At 46.7% G+C, this 24,221-nt stretch overlaps 2 protein-coding genes across 3 annotated transcripts; one reads left to right on the forward strand and one right to left on the reverse strand.

Moving 5' to 3' along the window:
- Window positions 1–134: 134 nt before the first annotated feature.
- Window positions 135–20,526, reverse strand: INTS11 (integrator complex subunit 11). The gene is made up of 18 exons (XM_038159994.1): window positions 20,457–20,526; window positions 20,090–20,273; window positions 18,876–18,973; window positions 17,736–17,809; window positions 17,137–17,365; window positions 16,457–16,555; window positions 14,511–14,545; window positions 13,702–13,840; window positions 12,805–12,869; window positions 11,258–11,447; window positions 9,456–9,539; window positions 7,648–7,737; window positions 6,566–6,728; window positions 5,286–5,393; window positions 4,331–4,392; window positions 2,793–2,935; window positions 1,595–1,724; window positions 135–345 (listed from the first exon to the last, which is right to left on the reverse strand). The coding sequence occupies exons 2-18, from the start codon at window positions 20,115–20,117 to the stop codon at window positions 280–282; spliced, it is 1,803 nt and encodes a 600-aa protein (XP_038015922.1). The 5' UTR covers window positions 20,118–20,273; window positions 20,457–20,526; the 3' UTR covers window positions 135–279.
- Window positions 20,527–20,536: 10 nt separating this feature from the next.
- LOC119710650 (ceramide-1-phosphate transfer protein) lies at window positions 20,537–23,648 on the forward strand. 2 transcript variants are annotated; one of them, XM_038159995.1, is made up of 3 exons: window positions 20,537–20,796; window positions 21,320–21,434; window positions 22,202–23,648. In XM_038159995.1, exons 1-3 carry the CDS (start codon window positions 20,672–20,674, stop codon window positions 22,583–22,585), a joined length of 624 nt encoding a protein of 207 aa, XP_038015923.1. In that variant the 5' UTR covers window positions 20,537–20,671; the 3' UTR covers window positions 22,586–23,648. The 2 variants fall into 2 exon arrangements, with proteins under 2 accessions (XP_038015923.1, XP_038015924.1); XM_038159996.1 differs by lacking the exon at window positions 21,320–21,434 and having other exon boundaries at window positions 22,087–23,648.
- Window positions 23,649–24,221: the final 573 nt, after the last annotated feature.

Consider the following 24,221-nt stretch of genomic DNA (forward strand, 5'->3'; position numbering starts at 1 on the left):
CTTCTGATTTTTTCTGGGTTTTTTCCTAATTTTTCCTGATTTTTTCTGAATTTTTTTATTTCTTTCTGATTATTCTTTCTGATTTTTTCCAGATTTCTTCTGATTTTCTTCTGCTTTTTCAGATTTTCTTCAGATTTTTTTTTCAGCTTTTTTCAGATTTTATTAATTTTAAAAACTCCAAACTTGCTCCTCAGATCTGTGTCAAAGCAGGTTTTTCCAGCAGAAGAAGCCATGCCAGAATAAATCCAATCCAATCCCTCTGCCTGGGGAGGGCCGGGCTCAGGGGGGGCTCTGGGGCAGCCCCTTCTTCAGCAGGGACGTGAGGAAACTGCCGAGCTCTTCATCCTGGGGGCACAAACACACACGGGGTGAGGGCAAACCCAAAGGGGGTGAGAGCAAACCCTGTGAGCTCTGCATCCTGGGGGCACAAACACACACACGGGGTGAGGGCAAATCCTGTGAGCTCGAGGGACACAAACACACGGGGTGAGGGCAAATCCTGTGAGCTCGAGGGGCACAAACACAGGGGGTGAGGGCAAATCTAAATGGGGTGAGAGCAAATCTCGGGTGAGAGCAAATCCTGTGAGCTCTGCATCCTGGGGGCACAAACAAACACACGGGGTGAGAGCAAATCTGGGGTGAGAGCAAATCTGGGGTGAGGGCAAATCCTGTGAGCTCTGCATCCTGGGGGACACAAACACATGGGGTGAGAGCAAATCCTGGGAGCTCTGCATCCTGGGGACACAAACACACACACGGGGTGAGAGCAAACCCTGTGAGCTCGAGGGACACAAACACACGGGGTGAGAGCAAATCCTGTCAGCTCTGCATCCTGGGGGACAGAAACACACGGGGTGAGGGCAAATCCTGTGAGCTCTTCATCCTGGGGACACAAACACACGGGGTGAGAGCAAATCCTGTGAGCTCGAGGGACACAAACACACGGGGTGAGAGCAAATCCTGTGAGCTCGAGGGACACAAACACACGGGGTGAGAGCAAATCCAAAGGGGGTGAGAGCAAATCTGGAGTGAGAGCAAATCCTGTGAGCTCTTCATCCTGGGGACACAAACAAACACACGGGGTGAGGGCAAATCTCAATGGGGTGAGAGCAAATCTGGGGTGAGAGCAAATCCTGTGAGCTCTTCATCCTGGGGACACAAACACACGGGGCGAGAGCAAATCCAAATGGGGTGAGAGCAAACCCTGTGAGCTCTTCATCCTGAGGGACAGAAATGGGGTGAGAGCAAATCCTCCAAGCTCGAGGGACAGAAACAAATGGGGTGAGAGCAAATCCAAATGGGGTGAGAGCAAATCCTCTGAGCTCTTCATCCAGAGCAAACCCTCCCAGCTCTGCATCCTGAGGGACACAAACAAACGGGGTGAGAGCAAACCCTGCGAGCTCCAGGGACAGAAACAAACCGGGTGAGAGCAAACCCTCCAAGCTCAAGGGACAGAAATAAACAGGGTGAGAACAAACCCTCTGAGCTCAAGGGACAGAAACAAATGGGGTGAGAGCAAACCCTGCGAGCTCTTCATCCTGAGGGACAGAAATAAATGGGGTGAGAGCTGGGGTCAGAAATGAGCGATTCCCACCTGGTACGTCCAGGAGACCAGCAGGACCTTGGTGCCCTGGTCCTCGGAGTGAGCCGTGGCCTGGATCAGGATGGACTCCACCGTGATGGAGCCGTCAGGGAGGTGCTGCACGGAGTAATCCTTCAGGACCCTGCAGGGGGAACGGGGATTTACTGGGGAAATAAATGCTGGGGGTTCGTCCCCAATTTGGGAAATAAATGCTGGGGGTTCATCCCAAATTTGGGAAATAAATGCTGGGTGTTTGTCCCAAATTTGGGAAATAAATGCTGGGTGTTCATCCCAAATGTGGGATTTATTTGGGAAAATAAATGCTGGGTGTTCATCCCAAATCTGGGAAAATAAATGCTGGGTGTTTGTCCCAAATGTGGGGAAATAAATGGTGGGTGTTTGTCCCAAATGTGGGGAAATAAATGCTGGGTGTTCATCCCAAATCTGGGAAAATAAATGCTGGGTGTTTGTCCCAAATGTGGGGAAATAAATGCTGGGTGTTCACCCCAAATTTGGGATAAAAACCATGGGGATAAAAACCATGGGGATGGATAGAAAACCATGGGCTTGAACAACCCTGGGGATAAGAGAATCATGGAACCCCTGAGGGCCAGAGAAGCCCCGGCAGGCTCCGGGCTCAGTGCTGGCTGGGGCTCTGTACAATCACCAACAGGACGGGACTGTCAGGAAGGTGCCTGGAGCTGGTGTATTCTCCAGCATCAGCCTCATTCCATGGCCCTGACAATGGGAAGATGCCAGCAGCTCACATCCCAGGCAGCACACAAAGAATTCAATGTTTCAGCTCCCTTTAAAGGGTTTTTGCCCAATCGCACAAAGCAAAAGCCCGCTGCCAGCAGCTCCACCCAACCCCCAGAAGCACATCACCTTTGCTTAAAGCAGGGCTTGCTTATTTCCAGTACAACAGCTGCCTGTGAGCCTTCAAACACACCCCACAGAGCTGCACTGTTCAGCTTAAAACTTCCTGACATCTCTCTGGGTTCACTTTTCTGCAGCTCAGGGAGTTGCTCCAGCCACGCGTTAACACCCACACCATCGTTCTCTTCGTCAGGGCTTTTCTGCTTCTGACATAACTTTGCTGCTGACCAATCTCCTGGCTCCTGCTCAGCTCCAGCACGGCTCTGCTGTCTCTGAGGCCTTTCCAAGCTTCCCCAAAACCCTCAGATTTTAAGGATTCCCCCCGAGGGCTCACCCCTTGAGGTGGTTGTAGACCCTGAGCACGGTCTCGTGCTCCTTGCGCGGGTCCTGGATGTGCACGCGGCAGGTGAAGCGCAGCTGATGCTCGGCCAGCCCCAGCTCCTTCAGGGCCTGCTCGGGGGAAACCAGCCTGAAACTCTGAGGGGAAAAAAGAGATTAAAGAGATAAAATGAACCCTCAGAGCTTGGGAGTGCTGCCCTGAGGGCGGGGGAAGGAGGGAAGGGTGGTGCTTTTCCGGGCGGGAATATCGCGGGGCGTTTGTCGCTGCTGAGGGTGGGACAAAACATCCACCTCAAAATGATAAATTGATATTTAACACCCTCGAGTTGGTCTCTGGAAGGTGGTTTAAGCTCTAGCAGGGCAGCAGTGTTTGGAAAGAAAGAGGAGGGTGAAGATGAGGAGGCTCCGGTGTGAGGAAGCGAGAGCGCCCGCGGGGATTCGGGGTCTCTGCGTGCCTGAAACGGGACGGCGCCTTCAGAGGGCACAAAAACCATCTGAGAGGGCAAAAAACAGCCTCAGAGGGCAAAAAACAGCCTCAGAGGGGAAAAAAAACACATCAGAGGGCAAAAAACAGCCTCAGAGGGGAAAAAAACAGCCTCAGAGGGCAAAAAACAGCCTCAGAGGGGAAAAAAACACATCAGAGGGCAAAAAACAGCCTCAGAGGGGAAAAAAACACATCAGAGGGGAAAAAACAGCCTCAGAGGGCACAAAAAACCCCCTCAGAGGGCACAAAAAACACATCAGAGGGTACAAAAACGCCTCAGAGGGCTCAAAACACCCTCAGAGAACAGAAAAAAACACTCTGAGAGGACACAAAACACAGAGGACATGGAGAAACCCTGAGAGGACACGAAAAACACTCTGAGAGGGTAGAAAAAACACCCCGAGAGAACAGAAAAAACACCCTGAGAGGGCACAAAAACACCCTGAGAGGGCACGAAAAACACCCTGAGAGGACATGAAAAACACCCTGAGAGGACATGAAAAACACCCTGAGAGGGCACAAAACAGAGAGCACAAACAACACCCTCAGAGAACAGAAAAACCACCCTGAGAGGGCACAAAAACACCCTGAGAGAGCACAAAAAACACCCTGAGAGGACACGAAAAACACCCTCAGAGGACATGAAAAACACCCTGAGGGCACAAAAACCACCCTGAGAGGGCACAAAACAGAGGACAGAAAAAAACACCCTCAGAGGACAGAAAAACCACCCTGAGAGGGCACAAAAAACACCCCTGAGAGGGTGTAAAAAACACCCTCAGAGGACACAAAAAAAACCCTGAGAGGGCACAAAAAACACCCTGAGAGGGCATAAAACAGAGGACACAAAAAACACCCTCAGAGGGCACAAACAACACCCTGAGAGGGTTCAAACCACCCCGAGAGAACAGAAACCACAGAGAACACGAAAAGCACCCAGAGAGGACACAAAAGCACCCAGAGAGGACACAAAAGCACCCAGAGAGGACACAAAAGCACCCAGAGAGGACACAAAAGCACCCAGAGAGGCCCCGAGCCCCTGCACTCACGTTGTCCTTCATGAGCAGCGTGCCGTGCATCAGCCGGGGCTTCTTGGCATCAGGGGCAGCGCCTGCAGCAGGGGAAAATGAGACTGTTTTCTTCTAAAATTCAGTTTATAACAGGAATTGCAGCTCTCTTAGCAGGGCCAGGGCACAGCAGCAGGGAAAAATGAGGTTATTTTTCCTAAAATTCAGTTTATGAAAGCAATTGCAGCTCTCTTAGCAGGGCCAGAAGCACAGAAGCAGGGAAAAATGAGGTTATTTTTCCTAAAATTCAGTTTATAACAGGAATTGCAGCTCTCTTAGCAGGGCCAGGGCACAGCAGCAGGTAAAAACGAGATCATTTTCCCTAAAATTCAGTTTATGAAAGCAATTGCAGCTCTCTTAGCAGGGCCAGAAGCACAGAAGCAGGGAAAAATGAGGTTATTTTTCCTAAAATTCAGTTTATAACAGGAATTGCAGCTCTCTTAGCAGGGCCAGGGCACAGCAGCAGGTAAAAGTGAGATTATTTTCCCTAAAATTCAGTTTATAACAGGAATTGCAGCTCTCTTAGCAGGGCCAGGGCACAGCAGCAGGTAAAAACGAGATCATTTTCCCTAGAATTCAGCTGATGAAAGCAATTCCAGGGGCAGCAGAGCAGGCGGGGCGTGCAGATGGGATTGAAAGCTGTAAATTCCATCTGAAACAGGAACTTGGAGCTGTCTGGAGGCGGGGAATTTGAACTAGGGGAATTTGGAGCTTTCTGAAGGCAGGGAATTTGAACTAGGGGAATTTGGAGCTTTCTGAAGCGGGGAATTTGAAATAGGGGAATTTGGAGCTTTCTGAAGCGGGGAATTTGAACTAGGGGAATTTGGAGCTTTCTGAAGGCAGGGAATTTGAAATAGGGGAATTTGGAGCTTTCTGAAGGCGGGGAATTTGAACTAGGGGAATTTGGAGCTGTCCGGAGCGGGGCGGGCAGCGTCACCTGTGGCTGCCTCCCTCTTGAGCAGCCCCAGGGAGATGTCCACGGGGATGCAGGGGTTGGTCACGATGGTGCTGGTCTCTCCGTTGGCCGGCATGAAGCAGCTGACATCTGCAAAGGGGACAGCAGGGACACAGCTTCAGCTCCCGGGGGGTCACCGCGATTAATTCACGCTAATTAAGGGGTTACGGGGATGACTTCCTGCAGGGGAGGTGAAAATGCCACCCTGAGGGCCAAAATGTGTAAAATTTTTAATTCAATTCCCTCCTCTCCCATGGAAACCAATCCTAATTCATGTCCAAGGGGGTCAGTGCAATTAACTGGGCTTAATTAGTGATAATTAAGATGTTACAGGGATGACTTCCTCGAGGGGAGGTGAAAATCCCACCCTGAGGGCCAAAATGGAGCCAAAATGTGGAATATTTGTAATCAATTCCCTCCTCTCCCATGGAAAACAATCCCAATTCATGTCCAAGGGGGTCACTGTAATTAACTGGGCTTAATTACGGTTAATTAAGGTGTTACAGGCATTAGTTCCTTGAGGGGAGGTGAAAATCCCACCCCGAGGGCCAAAATGGAGCCAAAATGTGTAAAGTTTTAATTCCATTCTCTAGTATCCCATGGAAACCAATCCTAATTCATGTCCAAGGGGTCACTGCAATTAACTGGGCTTAATTAATGTTAATTAAGGGGTTACGGGGATGACTTCCTGCAGGGGAGTTGTAAATGCCACTCTGAGGGCCCAAATGGATCCGAAATGTGGAATATTTTAATTCCACTGTCTACTCTCCCATGGAAACCAATCCTAATTCATGTCCAAGGGGGTCACTGCAATTAACTGGGCTTAATTAGTGGTAATTAAGATGTTAGAGGCATCAGTTCCTTGAGGGAAGGTACAAATGCCACCCCACCTAAGTGTGCTGAGGGATCCAAAATGGATCCAAAATGTGTAAAATTCTAATCCCAATCCCTCCTCTCCCATGGCAAACAATCCTAATTCATGTCCAAGGGGTCACCGTCATTAACTGGGCTTAATGAAGCTAATTAAAGTGAGGCATCATTTTCTGAGGGGAGCTGTAAATGCCACCCCACCTACCCGTGCTGAGGGTGAAAACGAGTACAGTTTTAACTCAAAACCCTTTTCCAACACGGCAAACAATCCCAACTCTCATCGCCGCAATTAACTGATGTTAATTAAGGCGCTGGAGGCACCGGCTCTAAGTGCCACCCTCCCCAGCTGTGCTGAGGGACCCCGGGTGTGGCTCCCTTCCCCGGATACCCACGGAACTCCTGCTCGATCTTCTGCCGCAGGAATTCCATTTTCTTGGCCTCGCCGTGCACCAGCAGCACGTTGCGGGGCTCGGCCTGCCGGATCAGCTGCATGATGCCCTTGGCGTCGGCGTGGGCGCTGAAGGACATGTACTCCACCTGCATCTTCACCTCCAGCTGGGGACACAGACAGCGCTGGCACCTGGGACTCACCCGGGAACTCACTCTGGGGCTCACCCAGCAACACCCAGACCCCTCTGCATTCACTTCAAAAGAGGAAGGACAAAACCTCATTTTTTTAAGATAAATGTGTCGTAATTTCAAAGCTCCCACTGCTCCATGTCAGACAATGTCTGTCACAAAAGCAGATACTGAAGGCCATGTGCTCCACCTGCATCTTCACCTCCAGCTGGGGACAGAGACAGCACTGGCACCTGGGGATCCTCTGGGATACACCCAGATCCCTCTGCATTCACTCCAAGGATGAAGGAAAAAACCTAAATTGCTTGAACACAAATTTGTCGTAATTTCAAAGCTCCAACTGGGTCATTTCAGACAATGTCTGTCACAAAAGCAGATACTGAAGGCCATGTGCTCCACCTGCAGCTTCACCTCCAGCTGGGGACAGAGCACTGGGAACTGGGGATTCCTCTGGGATACACCCAGACCCCTCTGGATCTACTTCAAAAGAGGAAGGACAAAACCTAATATATTTTAAGACAAATTTGTCGTAATTTCAAAGCTCCAACTGGGTCATGTCAGACAATGTCTGTCACAAAAGCAGATACTGAAGGCCATGTGCTCCACCTGCAGCTTCACCTCCAGCTGGGGACAGAGCACAGCACTGGGAATTCCTCTGGGACTCACCCAGGAACACCCAGACCCCTCTGCATTTAACTCAAAAGAGGAAGGAGAAAACCTAATATATTTTAACACAAATTGGTTGTAATTTCAAAGCTCCAAATGCTCCCTTTTAGACAATATCTGTCACAAAAGCAGATGTTGAAGGCCATGTGCTCCACCCCCAGCTGGGGACAGTGACACCACTGGGAACTGGGGATTCCTGTTTCAGTGCTGAAATTGCAATTTCACTCACAATCTGTCTTCCTTCCATCTCCAGCTTCCTCTGCCCGCTGAGGATCTTGTGGCCCACGGTGCCCTGGACACAGTAGCCAGGCATGATCACCTGGGGACAAGCAGGAGCAGCAGCAGGTCGGGGTTTGCCAGGGGCAAACGTCCAGGCAGGAACACGTTCAGAGTTACTCAAAGAGGATTCCTGTTCTTAACCCCAGCTCCTCAAGAAAAGCTCTGCTGCAATCTCAGTATTGTGATTGATGTTAAAATGAGATATAAAACCCATAAAAATAGATAAAAACCCATAAAACCCCATGAAAACCCATGAACACCCTTAAAAATATATAAAAACCCATAAAAACCCAATAAAAACCCATAAAATAAATAAAAACTCAATAAAATCCCAATAAAACCCCATAAAATAAATAAAAACTCAATAAAAATCCAATAAAACCCCATAAAATCCCAATAAATCCCAATAAAAACCCATAAAACCCAATAAAAACCCATAAAACCCAATAAAAATCCATAAAACCCAATAAAAACCCATAAAACCCAATAAAAACCAAAAAAAAACCAATAAAAATCCATGAAAACCCAATAAAACCTCATAAAAACCCAATAAAATCCATAAAAACCCTATAAAAACTCAGTAGAAACCCAATAAAACCCAATTAAACCAAATAAAAACAAAAAAACCCCAATAAAACCCAATTAAAACCCAACAAAAATCCATGAAAACCCAATAAAAACCCATAAAACCCAATAAAAACCAAAAAAACCCAATAAAAATCCATGAAAACCCAATAAAAACCCCATAAAACCCAATAAAAACCAAAAAAACCCCAATAAAAATCCATGAAAACCCAATAAAACCTCATAAAAACCCAATAGAAATCCATAAAAACCCTATAAAAACTCAATAGAAACCCAATAAAACCCAATTAAAACCCAATAAAAACAAAAAAACCCAATAAAACCCAATTAAAACCCAACAAAAATCCATGAAAACCCAATAAAAACCAAAAAAACCCAATAAAAACCAAAAAAACCCAATAAAAATCCATGAAAACCCAATAAAAACCAAAAAAAACCAATAAAAACCAAAAAAAACCAATAAAAATCCATGAAAACCCAATAAAACCTCATAAAAACCCAATAGAAATCCATAAAAACCCTATAAAAACTCAATAGAAACCCAATAAAACCCAATTAAAACCCAATAAAAACAAAAAAACCCCAATAAAACCCAATTAAAACCCAACAAAAATCCATGAAAACCCTATAAAAACCCATAAAAACAAAAAAACCCAAAAAAACCCAATAAAAATCCATGAAAACCCAATAAAAACCCATAAAACCCAATAAAAACAAAAAAAACCCAATAAAAATCCATGAAAACCCAATAAAACCTCATAAAAACCCAATAAAAATCCATAAAAACCCTATAAAAACTCAATAGAAACCCAATAAAACCCAATTAAAACCCAATAAAAACAAAAAAAAACAATAAAACCCAATTAAAACCCAACAAAAATCCATGAAAACCCAATAAAAACCAAAAAAACCCAATAAAAATCCATGAAAACCCAATAAAAATCCATGAAAACCCAATAAAAACCAAAAAAACCCAATAAAAATCCATGAAAACCCAATAAAAACCCATAAAAACTCAATAAAACCCAATAAAACCCCCATAAAACCCAATAAAAACCCAAAACCCCCCCAATAAAACCCCATAAAACCCCAATAAAAATCCATGAAGACCCAATAAAAACCCATAAAATCCCATAAAAACCCAATAAAAACCCCAAAAGCCCAATTCCTCACCATGTTCTTCTCATTCCCTGCCCATTTCCTGAAGATCTGCAGGGACTGCCCCGCGTGGAGCATCCCCGGGGTCGCAAACACCACCTGGAAGCCACAATGGGCCAGAAAAAACCACTTGAATATCTTAGAAATGACAGAATTTACCCAAAGAAATGGTATTATTTGTAAGAAAAGAAAGATCTTCTTCATAAATTCTCGATTTATAAAAATATCCCAAATCTGTGCAGAGCATCCACCAATATTCATCCCCCAACACTGAAAAATTGGGATTTTTCCTCTTGGATTTTCTTCCCACCCTGTCCAAAATTCCCACGAGCTGAGCTGCTCTGCTTGAAGAAATAAAAGCAATATTTATTTAAGAAATAAAAGCAATGTTTCAAGAAATAAACTCAATATTTTAAGAAATAAACTCAATATTTTAAGAAATAAAAGCAATATTTCAAGAAATAAATCCAATATTTCTAGAAATAAAAGCAATATTTTAGGAAATAAATCAAATATTTAAAGAAATAAACTCAATATTTCAAGAAATAAACTCAGTATTTCAAGAAATAAAAGCAATATTTCAAGAAATAAATCAAATATTTTAAGAAATAAACTCATTATTTCAAGAAATCAAAGCACTATTTCGAGAAATCAAAGCAATATTTCATGAAATAAAAGCAATATTTTAAGAAATCCAAGCAATATTTTAAGAAATCAAAGCATTATTTTAAGAAATCCAAGCAATATTTTGTTTTTTAGGAATATTTGGGAGCATCCCCCGTGTCTGGAAGGAAAACTCTGAGGGGATTTTTAATGGTAAAAAAACAAAGCAGCAATAAAAGATTGCGTGGAAAAGCAAATCCTGCTTTAAATCAGGACGTGGATATGGCATAAACATCAATATTTTCATTTTTTCCTGGGAGTTTCACCCTTAATGAAAGAAAAATTCAGAGAAATTCAGAGAAATTCCAGAGAAATTCAGAGAATCTCCAGAGATGGCCTGGCCATGAGAGGTTTTGAGGTGGGACTGATAAATAAACAGGGAAAATTTTCATTTTTTTCTGTGAGTTTCACCTTGAATGAAATAAAAACTCAGAGAATTTCAAAAAGAAATTTGATATTTCCAGAGATGGCCTGGCCACAAGAGATTTTGAGGTGGGATTGATGCATAAACAGGGAAAATTTTCATTTTTTCTGGGAGTTTCACCCTTAATGAAATAAAAATTCAGAGAAATTCAGAGATGGCCTGGCCACGAGAGGTTTTGAGGTGGGATTTATGGCAAAATTTTCATTTTTTCTGGGAGTTTCACCCTTAATGAAAGAAAAACTCAGAGAAATTAAGAGATGAGCTGCCCACGAGAGGTTTTGAGGTGGGATTGATGCATAAACAGGGAAAATTTTCATTTTTTCTGGGAGTTTCACCCTTAATAAAATAAAAATTCAGAGAAATTCAGAGATGGCCTGGCCACGAGAGGTTCTGAGGTGGAATTGATGGCAGAAACATCAATAATTTTCTTTTTTTCTGGGAGTTTCACCCTTAATGAAAGAAAAAATCAGAGAAATTCAAAAAGAAATTTAACATTTACAGAAATGAGCTGGCCACGAGAGGTTTTGAGGTAGGATTGATGCATAAACATCAATAATTTTCATTTTTTCTGGGAGTTTCACCCTTAATAAAATAAAAACTCAGAGAAATTCAGCGATGAGCTGCCCACGGGAGGTCCTGAGGTGGGACTGATGGGGTGGAGATGCTCAGGGTGACCCCCCAGGTCCTTTTTGGTCAGTTTGGGGTGTTCTGGACGCCCCAGCTCACCCACCATGGGCCCGGGGTTGTCGGCGAAGGCTCTGTCGAAGGCTTTGATGTGCTTGAACTCGAACATGTTCCTCTGCACGAAGGTTTTCCGGATCTTCTGGTTGGTCCAGGTGATGAACAGTTTGTAGTAGTGGTTCGCCTTCTCCGTCAGCCCCGTGGAGAAATAAATGGGAGCCTTCAGGTTCATCCTCTCCCTGAAAGGAACAAGGGGAAAATGAATCCTGGGAAAGAAATAGGGGAAAATAAATCATGGAAAGGAAAAAGGGGAAATAAGTCCTGGAAAGAAAAAAGGGGAAATGGATCCTGGGAAAGAAAAAGGGGAAATAGATCCTGGAAAGGAAAAAGGGGAAATAAATCGTGGGAAGGAAAAAGGGGAAAATAAATTGTGGGAAAGGAAAAAGGGAAATAAATCGTGGGAAAGAAAAAGGGGAAATAAATAGTGGAAAAGCAAAAGGGGAAAATAAATTCTGGGAAAGGAAAAATGGGAAAAAAGTACTGGAAAGGAAAAAGGGGAAATGGATCCTGGGAAGGAAAAAGGGGAAATAAATCATGGGAAGGAAAAAGGGGAAATAAATCCTGGGAAGGAAAAAGGGGAAATAAATCATGGGAAGGAAAAAGGGGAAATAAATCCTGGGAAGGAAAAAGGGGAAATAAATCCTGGGAAGGAAAAAGGGGAAATAGATCCTGGGAAGGAAAAAGGGGAAATAGATCCTGGAAAGGAAAAAGGGGAAATAAATCATGGAAAGGAAAAATGGGAAATGGATCCTGGGAAAGAAAAAGGGGAAATAGATCCTGGAAAGGAAAAAGGGGAACTAAATCGTGGGAAGGAAAAAGGGGAAATAAATCATGGAAAGGAAAAAGGGGGAAATAAATCATGGAAAGGAAAAAGGGGAAATAAATCCTGGGAAGGAAAAAGGGGAAATAGATCCTGGGAAGGAAAAAGGGGAAATAAATCATGGAAAGGAAAAAGGGGTAAATATATATTTTTTCTGTATTATTCTATATATTATTTATTGATTTATGTAATATTCCATCTTGTCAGTGCCATGAAGCCCAGGCAGGTTCAGCCCCTCTCCCCACAGTCCCTGCCCTCCCAGCCCTGCTCACCAGAAGGTCTCCAGCAGGATGCAGAGCTCCTGCTCCCAGCCCCCCATGGACACAAAGGGCCCTGTCCCAGCTCACCAGAAGGTCTCCAGCAGGATGCAGAGCTCCTGCTCCCTGCACCCCGGGGACACAAAGGGCCCTGTCCCAGCTCACCAGAAGGTCTCCAGCAGGATGCAGAGCTCCTGCTCCCTGCACCCCGGGGACACAAAGGGCCCTGTCCCAGCTCACCAGGTCTCCAGCAGGATGCAGAGCTCCTGTTCCCTGCACCCCGGGGACACAAAGGGCCCTGTCCCAGCTCACCAGGTCTCCAGCAGGATGCAGAGCTCCTGTTCCCTGCACCCTGGGGACACAAAGGGCCCTGTCCCAGCTCAGCAGAAGGTCTCCAGCAGGATGCAGAGCTCCTGCTCCCTGCACCCCGGGGACACAAAGGGCCCTGTCCCAGCTCACCAGAAGGTCTCCAGCAGGATGCAGAGCTCCTGTGCCCGGCCCAGGGCGAACACCGGGATCAGCACCTGCAAGGCAGGGGCCGGGTGAGGCAGCGCCACGCGCAGCGCGGCCGTGCGCAGTGGCAGCACCAATTAGCCTTGATTAGTACTCACTCACTACTAATTCTTATTAATATTCATCTACTTTTCATTATTTCTATTATTATTATATATTATTATATATAATATATTACATATATTATGTATCATATAATAAATGTAATAAATATAATATAATAAATGTAAGATAATGAATATAATATAATACAATATAATATAATTAATAAAATAAAATAAAATACATGTAATGTAATATAATATATTATGCTATGCTATGTTATAATTAATATATTGTACTATGTTATAATTAATACATTAATGAATATATTATATTATGTTATAATTAATATGTTATGTTATAATTAATATAATATATTATGGTATGGTATATTATATTATGTTATAATTAATACATTAATTAATATACTATATTGTGTTATAATTAATATATTATATCATGTTATAATTGAAATATATTATATGTTATGTTATAATTAATATACTGTTATAATTAATATATTATAATATGTTATAATTAATATATTATATGTTATAATTTATACATTAGTTAGTATATTATATTGTGTTATAATTAATATCTTATGTTATAATTAATATCTTATGTTATAATTAATATATTATGTTATATTATATTACGCTATAATTAATAATTTATGCTATAATTAATATACTAATTAATATATCATATTGCATCACAACCAATATTCTGTGTTTCCGCGTTACTCTCACACATTATCGCTCCCTGCTGCGGCTCCGGTGCCTCCCGCCCGTGCCGTACCTTGCCTCCCCTCTCCACGGTCTCGTGCACCTTCTTCAGGAAGTCTCTCTCGCGGCAGCGCTTGGAGTCGCGGATGGTGGTGGCGTACGTGGACTCGCTGATCAGCAGGTCGGGCCGGCACTTGTCCAGCCAGGCTGCCCTGCGCGGGGGAACCACCCCAAAATCACGGCGGGGAAAGGTCCCGGGTGTGTGAGAGCTCCAAGCTGGAGGGGGGATGGCACGGGAGATGGGTGCTCGGGGGCTTGGGGGCTCCACGGTGCTGAATTTGAATTAATCCAGCTCCAAACTGAGATTACAGAGCTCCAAAAGCAGAATTTATCCAGTCTATTGCCAGTTTAAAATGCACTAAAATTCCACCCAAAATCACAGCGGGAAGAGGTCCCGGGTGTTTGAGAGCTCCAAGCTGGAGGGGGGATGGCACAGGGGATGGGAGGGAAGGGGACTTTGGGGGCTCTACAGTAGCTAATTTGAATTAATCCAGCTGAAAATTCAAATGACAAAGCTCCAAAAGCAGAATTTATCCAGCTTATTGCCAGTTTTAAAGGCACTAAAATTCCACCCAAAATCACGGCAGGGAAGGGCTCTGGGGGTGAAAGCTGAACATCTCCAAGGTGGGTTCCAGAATGGCACGGGAGATGGCAATTAAAATTCCACCCAAAATCACGGCAGGAATAGGTCCCTGGTGTTTGAAATCTCCAGGCTGGACTGGGGGATGGCACAGGAGATGGGAGGGAAGGGGGCTTGGGGGCTCTAGAGAAGTTTAATTTGAATTATTCCAGCTCCGAAGTGAAATTCAGCTCCTTACTCACCCCAGGTGTCTGTCTGGAGTCATGTTATAATCACCCTGAGGGGAGGAGAGAAACCCAGAGGGATTTTTGAGCAAATGGAGGCTAAAATACATAACAGAATGTAATAAAAATAATATAAATATATAATAATATACAAATATAAATACTATATAATATATAATATATAATATATAATATATAATATATAATATATAATATATAATATATAATATATAATACAAATAAATAATATAAATATAAAAATAATATAAATATATAAGTATTAAATCTATATAATTTCTAGACAAATATATAAATATAAATATAATTTTTCTCTATAAATATATAAATATAGATAAATATAAAATATTAATCGCTGGGAATGTTTAGAGATAAAAAGGGGGGCTGTACTCACAGTGTGGCCGTACTCACAGTGTACACCACATACTCACAGTGTGTCCATACTCTCAGTGTACACCACGGACTCACAGCGTGTCCATACTCACAGTGTGTCCATACTCACAGTGTACACCATGGACTCACAGTGTGTCCATACTCACAGCGTGTCCATACTCACAGTGTACACCATGGACTCACAGTGTGTCCATACTCACAGTGTACACCATGGACTCACAGCGTGTCCATACTCACAGTGTGTCCATACTCACAGTGTGTCCATACTCACAGCGTGTCCATACTCACAGTGTGTCCATACTCACAGTGTGTCCATACTCACAGCGTGTCCATACTCACAGTGTACACCACGGACTCACAGTGTGTCCATACTCACAGTGTGTCCATACTCACAGCGTGTCCATACTCACAGTGTACACCACGGACTCACAGTGTGTCCATACTCACAGTGTGTCCATACTCACAGCGTGTCCATACTCACAGTGTACACCATGGACTCACAGTGTGTCCATACTCACAGTGTACACCATGGACTCACAGCGTGTCCATACTCACAGTGTGTCCATACTCACAGTGTGTCCATACTCACAGTGTGTCCATACTCACAGTGTACACCACGGACTCACAGTGTGGCCATACTCACAGTGTACACCATGGACTCACAATGTGTCCATACTCACAGTGTACACCACGGACTCGCAGTGTGGCCATACTCACAGTGTGTCCATACTCACAGTGTGTCCATACTCACAGTGTACACCACGGACTCACAGTGTGGCCATACTCACAGTGTACACCATGGACTCACAATGTGTCCATACTCACAGTGTACACCACGGACTCGCAGTGTGGCCATACTCACAGTGTATACCACAGACTCACAGTGTACACCATGGACTCACAGTGTGTCCATACTCACAGTGTATACCACAGACTCACAGTGTACACCATGGACTCACAGTGTGTCCATACTCACAGTGTACACCATGGACTCACAATGTGTCCATACTCACAGTGTACACCACGGACTCGCAGTGTGGCCATACTCACAGTGTACACCATGGACTCACAGTGTGGCCATACTCACAGTGTACACCATGGACTCACAATGTGTCCATACTCACAGTGTACACCACGGACTCGCAGTGTGTCCATACTCACAGTGTATACCACAGACTCACAGTGTACACCATGGACTCACAGTGTGTCCATACTCACAGTGTGTCCATACTCACAGTGTGGCCATACTCACAGTGTGGCCATACTCACAGTGTGTCCATACTCACAGTGTGGCCATACTCACAGTGTGTCCATACTCACAATGTGTCCATACTCACAGCGTGTCCATACTCACAGTGTACACCATGGACTCACAATGTGTCCATACTCTCAGTGTACACCACGGACTCACAGCGTGTCCATACTCACAGTGTGTCCATACTCACAGTGTACACCATGTACTCACAGTGTGGCCGTACTCACAATGTGTCCATACTCACAGTGTACACCATGGACTCACAGTGTGGCCGTACTCACAATGTGTCCATACTCACAGTGTACACCACGGACTCGCAGCCCACCCTGATTTGGAACATGGCAGCTCCCAGCACGTGGCCAGCGTAGTAAGCCTTGATCTCCAGCTCCTCATCCACCTGCCCAAGGAAAACCAAAGCACTGCCAGAATTCCAGCTGCAGCTGAGAACGGCTGCAAGAGCTGCACATCCACAGCCCTGCAGACTGCAAACTGCAGCTGAGAGCATCTGTAAGAGCTGCACATCCACAGCCCTGCAAACTGCAGCTGCATTTTTAATTTACCTCTTCATTCATTAGCTAAATTTCTAAATTAACCCCTTGATTCATTAGCTACAATTCCAACTTAACCCCTTGATTAATTAGCTGTATTTTTAATTTAACCCCTTGATTCATTAGCCACATTTCCAACTTAACCCCTTGATTAATTAGCTACATTTCCAACTTAACCCCTTGATTCATTAGCTACATTTCTAACTTAACCGCTTGATTAATCAGCTGTATTTTTAATTTAACCCCTTGATTCCTTAGCTACATTTCCAACTTAACCCCTTGATTCATTAGCTACATTTCTAAATTAATACCTTGATTAATTAGCTATGTTTTAACTTAACCCCTTGATTCATTAGCTGTATTTTTAATTTAACCCCTTGATTCCTTAGCCACATTCCCAATGTACCTCCTGATCCCAAAGGCCCCTCACCTGCACTGTCTGGTGGAGGTGCACGGCCACCACCTTCTTCATGCAGTCCTTGATCATCTGCGAGGTGAAGAAGTTGGTTTCCCCTTTCTTGTCCACGGTGATCTTCCTGTAGTCCTCCAGCAGGATGGGGCAGATGGCCTTGGTGGGGTGGGTCATGTAGATGGGGCCATCGTAGCCAACCATCTCACTGAAATAGGGCAGGGCCCCACAGTGGTCCAGGTGGAAGTGGCTGCAAGGAAAAACCCAAAAAAATCCAGAATTCAGCACAGAATTCAGCTTGGGTGGCTCCCAGATCTTCTGCAGCTGGGCAGGATGGGGAAAATGCAGATAAAATGTGAGGGATGGGCTTGGGATGGCACAAAAAGAGCTGGGACATGGAGATGGGGACATGGGGCAGAGCCCCACAGTGGTCCAGGTGGAAGTGGCCGCAAGAAAAAAAAAAACCAAAGAAACCCAAAAAACCCACAATGGTTCCACAGAATTCAGCTTGGGTGGCTCCCAGACCTTCTGCAACTGGGCAGGATGGAGGAAAAGCAGCTCAAATGTGAGGGATGGGCTTGGGATGGCACAAAAAGAGCTGGGACATGGAGGAACCTCACCTGATGATGACACAGTCCAGGAAATCAGTCAGCCTTCCATTCTGGGTGATGTAGGAGAAGTCAGGGAAGCGCCTCTGCAGCCATGGGGAAACAGGAGAGCCATCAGGAATGCACCAGTGAGCCAACAAACAGGGAGGGGATGGGACACTGGGACACTGGGAATGTGATGGGGCCTCTCCAACAACATCAGCACCAGTGATCCAACAAAAACACGGAGAGAATGGGACAATGGGAATGTGCTGAGACCTCTCCAGGCAGCACCAGCATCACTGATCCAAAAAAAACATGGAGGAAAGGGGACATTGGGACACTGGGAATGTGCTGAGCCCCCTTCAGGCAGCACCAGCATCACTGATCCAAAAAACCATGGAGAGAATGGGATATTGGGAATGTGCTGAGCCCCCTTCAGGAAGCTCCATCACCAGTGATCCAAAAAAACACGGAGAGAATGGGATACTGGGAATGTGCTGAGACCTCTCCAGCAACACAAACATCAGTGGTCCAACAAAACATGGAGGAAATGGGACATTGGGACACTGGGAATGTGCTGAGCCCCCTTCAGGCAGCACCAGCATCACTGATCCTACAAGAAATGGAGGGAATGGGACACAGGGAATGTGCTGAGCCCTCTCCAGGCAGGTTTTGTGGGCAGGGAGAGGCAGAAATGAGGGCACAAACAGAAAGTGACCCTTTCACAAATAAATTATTTTCTCTCCCGAGTAAAACGGGTGCTGAACACAGCCTGGCTCTGAGGCACCAAGCCCCAGAAGCTTTCCTGTCCCGGCACATTTGCTGTGAACTAAATCCCACAGAACACCTGTGCCATTATTCCTTTGCTGCTGTTCAGGGAAGCCAAAACCAGGAGCTTCCTTCTCTCCTGTGGTGTGAGACACGGAACGAGCTGCCCCAAAGCTTAGACAGGATTCCTGCTCACAGGAAACCCAATCCCAGCTGGAACAGAGCATTAATGAACGCTTTCCCCGAGCCCACGAGGCAGGGGAAGCAGGGCTGCCACGACGTGGAATGCTTGAGGGGAAGGGAGATTTTGGAAGGGGAAGGAGCAGCTCTGCCACAGCCCAGCCCCAGCAGGGGCTGATGGAGGAGCCCAGGGGGGCAGGAGGTGGCCCAGGGGACACTCACGTCGTCGTTGTAGCCCATGTGCATGCCACAGTCCAGCATCACGTTCTTGCCTGCGATGGACACCAGGATGCAGCTCCTGCCCACGTCCTGCCCAGCACCTGGACACCAGGAAACAGCAGTAAACGGCAGGGAAACATCACAAACCACCAGGAAAATACCAGTAAACACCAGGAAACAGCAGTAAACAGCAGGGAAACAGCACAAACCACCAGGAAAATACCAGTAAACACCAGGAAAACGTCACAAAACACCAGGAAAATACCAGTAAACACCAGGAAACAGCAGTAAACAGCAGGGAAACATCACAAACCACCAGGGAAACATCACAAACTACCAGGAAAATACCAGTAAACAGCAGGGAAACAGCACAAAACACCAGGAAAATACCAGTAAACACCAGGAAACAGCAGGGAAATACCAGTAAACATCAGGGAAACATCACAAACCACCAGGGAAACATCACAAACTACCAGCAAAATACCAGTAAACAGCAGGGAAACAGCACAAAACACCAGGAAAATACCAGCAAAGCATCACAAAACACCAGCAAAATACCAATAAAAGATCACCAGCAAAATACCAATAAACACCAGGAAAACATCACAAACTACCAGGAAAATACCAGTAAAATATCAGCAAAACACCAGGAAAATGCCACAAAACAGCAGTGAAACACCGGCAGCAAAATACCAGCAAAACACCAGGAAAATATCAGCAAAACAGCAGGAAAACGTCACAGAATGCCAGCAAAATTCCAGTAAAACAGTTTCAAGGAAGAGAGAAGAGCTCTTCATCTGGCAAGAATCAGAATTCCTTTTCCAGCTGCTCTGCCCTCGTTAAGCCTCCTCAAGTTAAACCCACACCAAGGCTGAAAATTATCCACGAGGATAAAGCAGATCTGCTCAGCACATCCTCTGCCCTCTCACTCCAAAACCCATTAAAAAAAAAGATGAAACGGGGAAAAACGAGAAAGATTTTCTTCCTGTGGTTCTTCAGCACTGCAGTGGATTGATGCTCCACCACAATGCCACAGTACCTTTATAAGAATAATTTCATTAATCCTGATTAATCAATCCAAACAGGTATAATTGTCACTGGAAAAGCCAAGGGAGGGCAGAGAGGAGTCACATCAGGGGTTCCAAATATGACCCTGAATTCCGAACCCCCCAGGGTTTCAGTGCTCGCATTTCAGGGCGATTTTAGGCCGGACTTACCCAAGGGGGTGACTTTGATCTCAGGCATTTTCACCCCGCTCCAGGTCCCAAACCCGCACAGAAAGTTACTCCAGGCGCAGATCCGCGGGGGGCACAACAAGAGAGGATTTCGCTGGTTTTACGGGCGCCATTTCAGTGTTTTCCAGGATCCGGCCGAACACTCGAGCAGAGCCCGAACTTCTTCCTGAGGCGAGACACAAAACAGGGGTGAGGCGATAACAACCTGCGGGAAAGCGGCCCCGTTTGGCTGCGATATCCACCACCACTGCTGAGAGCCGGGAAAACACGTGCAGAAACACAAAAAAAAACCGGACAAAAAAAGCACAAAACCCCGAAAAAAAACCCAAAAAACCCCAAAAAAACGCACCCAAAACGCCGCAAATTCGCCCAGGCCGCGCCGCAGCCCCGGCGCCTCCTGCGCGCCTGCGCCGCCCGCGCGGATTGGCCGAGCCGCAATGACGCACTGGAAGCGGATTGGCCCGCGGGGCGCGGCGGGTGACGGACGCGGCGCTGATTGGCCGAGCGGGCGGTGCGGGATGCGGAAGGAGGGGGAAGGGGAAGGGGAGGCGGCGCCGCGGAGCGATGGCGGCGGGGGCCGCGGGCCCGTTCAGCCTCCGCGAGGTTCTGGACGCCTTCCGGAGGTGCGTGACGGAGCAGCGGGAGGTGCTGCTGGAGCCCTACCTCAGCGGCTGGCGGGGGCTCATCCGGTGAGTGCCCGGCAGCGAGGGGGAGATGTGGGCAGAAGGATGCAGTGACCGGGCAGGGGGCGACGGCTTCACACTGAACTGGTTTTGGGGATTTCTTTTGCCCTCTCAGATGCTTTTTGTCTTCTTTTCACCCCTTACAGAGCTCTTGTCTTCTCTTTTCATCCCTTAGAGGCTTTTTGCCTTCTCTTTTCCCCCCTCCAGGTGGATTTTGTTGGTTCTCTTTTCCCCCCTCAAGCAGTTTTTTTTGGGTTCTCTTTTCCCCCCTCAGATGCTTTTTGCCTGCTCTTTTCCCCCCTCAGGCGCTTTTTGGCGGGAGTTCCGCAGGGCTCTCTTTTCCTCCCTCAGGCGTTTTTTTGCCATCTCTTTTCCCCCCTCAGGCGTTTTTTTTGCCTTCTCTTTTCTCCTCTCAGATGCTTTCTGCCTTCTCTTTTCCCCCATGAGCTGGTTTTAGGTTCATTTTTTCGCCCTGCACGTGTTTTTTCCGCTTCTCATCCCACACCTAACCCAGCCCTCTCTCCCTCAGCTTCCTGCAGAGCCTGGGCGCCGTGTTCTCCTTCATCTCCAAGGACGCCGTGGCCAAGGTGGCTCTGCTGGAAGGCCACCAGCAGCAGCACGGCTTCGTGTCGCTGCAGTCGCTGGTGCAGCACGATCCGGCTGCTTTTTTGGTGGGGGTTCGGCAGGGTTCTCTTTTCACCCCGCCTCAAGCATTTCTTTGGGTTCTCTTTTCACCCCTCAGGTGGTTTTTGGGCTCTTTTTTCCCCCCCCAAGCGGTTTTTTGGGTTCTCTTTTCCCTCCTCAGAGAGTCTTTCCCTTCTCTTTTCCCCCCTCAGCCGCTTTTTTGGCCAGAGTTCCGCAGGGCTCTCTTTTCCCCCCTCAGGCGTTTTTTTGGGCTCTCTTTTCCCGTCCTCAGGTATTTTGGGGCTCTCTTTTCCCCCCTCAGATGCTTTTTGCTTGCTCTTTTCACCCCTCAGGTGTTTTTTTGGGTTCTCTTTTCCCCCCTCAGGTGCTTTTTGTCTTCTCTTTTCCCCCTCAGGCGCTTTTTGGCGGGAGTTCCTCAGGGCTCTCTTTTCCCCCCTCAGGCGTTTTTCTGGGTTCTCTTTTCCCCCCTCAGATGCCTTTTGCCTTCACTTTTCCCCCCTCAGATGCTTTTTGCCTTCACTTTTCCCCCCTCAGATGCTTTTTGCCATCTCTTTTCCACCTCTTGAGCTGGTTTTAGGTTCATTTTTTCGCCCTGCACGCGTTTTATCCGCTTCTCCCCTCACCCGCCTAACCCAGCCCTCTCTCCCTCAGCTTCCTGCAGAGCCTGGGCGCCGTGTTCTCCTTCATCTCCAAGGACGCCGTGGCCAAGGTGGCTCTGCTGGAAGGCCACCAGCAGCAGCACGGCTTCGTGTCGCTGCAGTCGCTGGTGCAGCACGAGCTGGCGGCGGGGCCGGCGGCGCTGCGGGCGCGGCCCGACTCCGGCTGCCGCACGGTGCTGCGGCTGCACCGCGCCCTGCGCTGGCTGCAGCTCTTCCTCGAGGGGCTGCGCTCCGGCGAGCCGCGCACCTCCGTGCTCTGCACCGACGCCTACAACGCCTCGCTGGCCCAGCACCACCCCTGGGTGGTCCGCAAGGCCGCCACCGTGGCCTTCTGCACGCTGCCGTCCCGAGATGCGTTCCTGGAGATCATGAACGTGGGCTCGGCCGAGGAGGCGGTGGCCATGCTGGGAGAGGCCATCCCCTACATCGGAGATGTCTACGGCATCACTCAGGAGCTCTTCGCTCAGCACAAGCTGTTAGACCTGCCCTGACGGGTGAAAATGACACTTTTGCACAAGCCTTCGCCTCTCTGGCCCTGGTTATTTCCGCTTTTTGTTTCCAGCGTGGAGATGGAAAGTTGGTCAAACGATTCCACTTTATAAACGTGGAGCGGTTCTTTTTTTACATCTCTCAGTTCTTTTCTTACATCTTTAAAGTTAGAAAAAAAATTCCACGTTATGTTGAGCTGCTAAGGGAATTATTTTTTTTATTCTTACCTTACAGCATCACCCAGGAGCTCTTCGCTCAGCACAAGCTGCTCGACCTGCTCCGACAGCGGTGCTGGGGTGAAAATGACATTTTTGCACAAGCCTCTGGTTCTCTGTCTGTGGTTATTTCCCCTTTTTCTTTCCAGCCTGGAGCTGAGAAATTGGCAGAACGATTCCATATTACAAATGTGGACCAGTTCTTTTTTTACATCTCTGTAGTTAGAAAAAAAAAAAATCCACATTAGGATGAGCTGCTAAGGGATTGATTTGTTTTAGTCCCACCTTAGAGCATCACCCAGGAGCTCTCTGGCTGCTCCACCTGCCCTGATGAGTGAAAATGACATTTTTGCACAAGCCTCTGGTTCTCTGTGCTCATTTCCACTCTTTCTTTCCAGCCTGGAGCTGATAGCCAAGTTATTCCACTTTATAAACATGGAATATTTTTTTACACCTTTTTTTTATTACCTCTGTCAGTTAATTTTTTTTACGTAGAAAAATAATCCCACATTAGGATGAGCTGCTAAGGGATTGATTTTTTTATTCCCAGCAAAGCTGGGAAAGGTTTTTCTCCTCGAGCCCAACTGCAGCAGCCTCAGTGCATTTGCAGCAATATTTGTGGCCTTGTGTGGCAGCACAAGCTGGAGCTGTGCTGTGTGAGCTCATTTCCACCCTTGGTTTGGACAGGAATCCCCCGAGGATGGAATGCTGAGGAATGCCCTGGGGGAGCTGCAGGAGGTGGGGCTGGATGGAGGAGAGGACGTTCCTGGAGCAGGATCCAGGCAGCAGCATTTCCCTGTGCCCCTTCCCTGTTCAGCACATGGCTCCGCACTGGGATGTGCAGCAAATCTGGATTCCTGTTCCACCCATGGCTCTGCACTGGGCTGTGCAGCAAATCTGAATTCCTGTTCAACCCATGGCTCTGCACTGGGATGTGCAGCAAATCTGAATTCCTGTTCAACCCATGGCTCTGCACTGGGCTGTGCAGCAAATCTGAATTTCTGTTCACTCCATGCTTTTGCACTCGGGATGTGCTGCAGCAAATCTGGATTCCTGTTCAACCCATGGCTCTGCACTGGGCTGTGCAGAAAATCTGGATTTCTGTTCAGTCCATGGTTTTCCACTTGGGCTGTGCAGCACATTTTAAATCCATTATTTTTGCACTGGGGCTGTGCAGCAAATCTGAATTTCTGTTCAACCCATGGCTCTGCACTGGGATGTGCAGCAAATCTGAATTTCTGTTCAACCCATGGCTCTGCACTGGGCTGTGCAGCAAATCTGAATTCCTGTTCCACCCATGGCTCTGCACTGGGCTGTGCAGCAAATCTGAATTTCTGTTCAACCCATGGCTTTACACTGGGGCTGTGCAGCACATTTTAAATCCATGGTTTTGCACTTGGGATGTTGTGCAGCAAATTTAAAT

This window comes from Motacilla alba, chromosome 21, assembly GCF_015832195.1.
Source record: "Motacilla alba alba isolate MOTALB_02 chromosome 21, Motacilla_alba_V1.0_pri, whole genome shotgun sequence".
Lineage (NCBI taxonomy): Eukaryota > Metazoa > Chordata > Aves > Passeriformes > Motacillidae > Motacilla > Motacilla alba.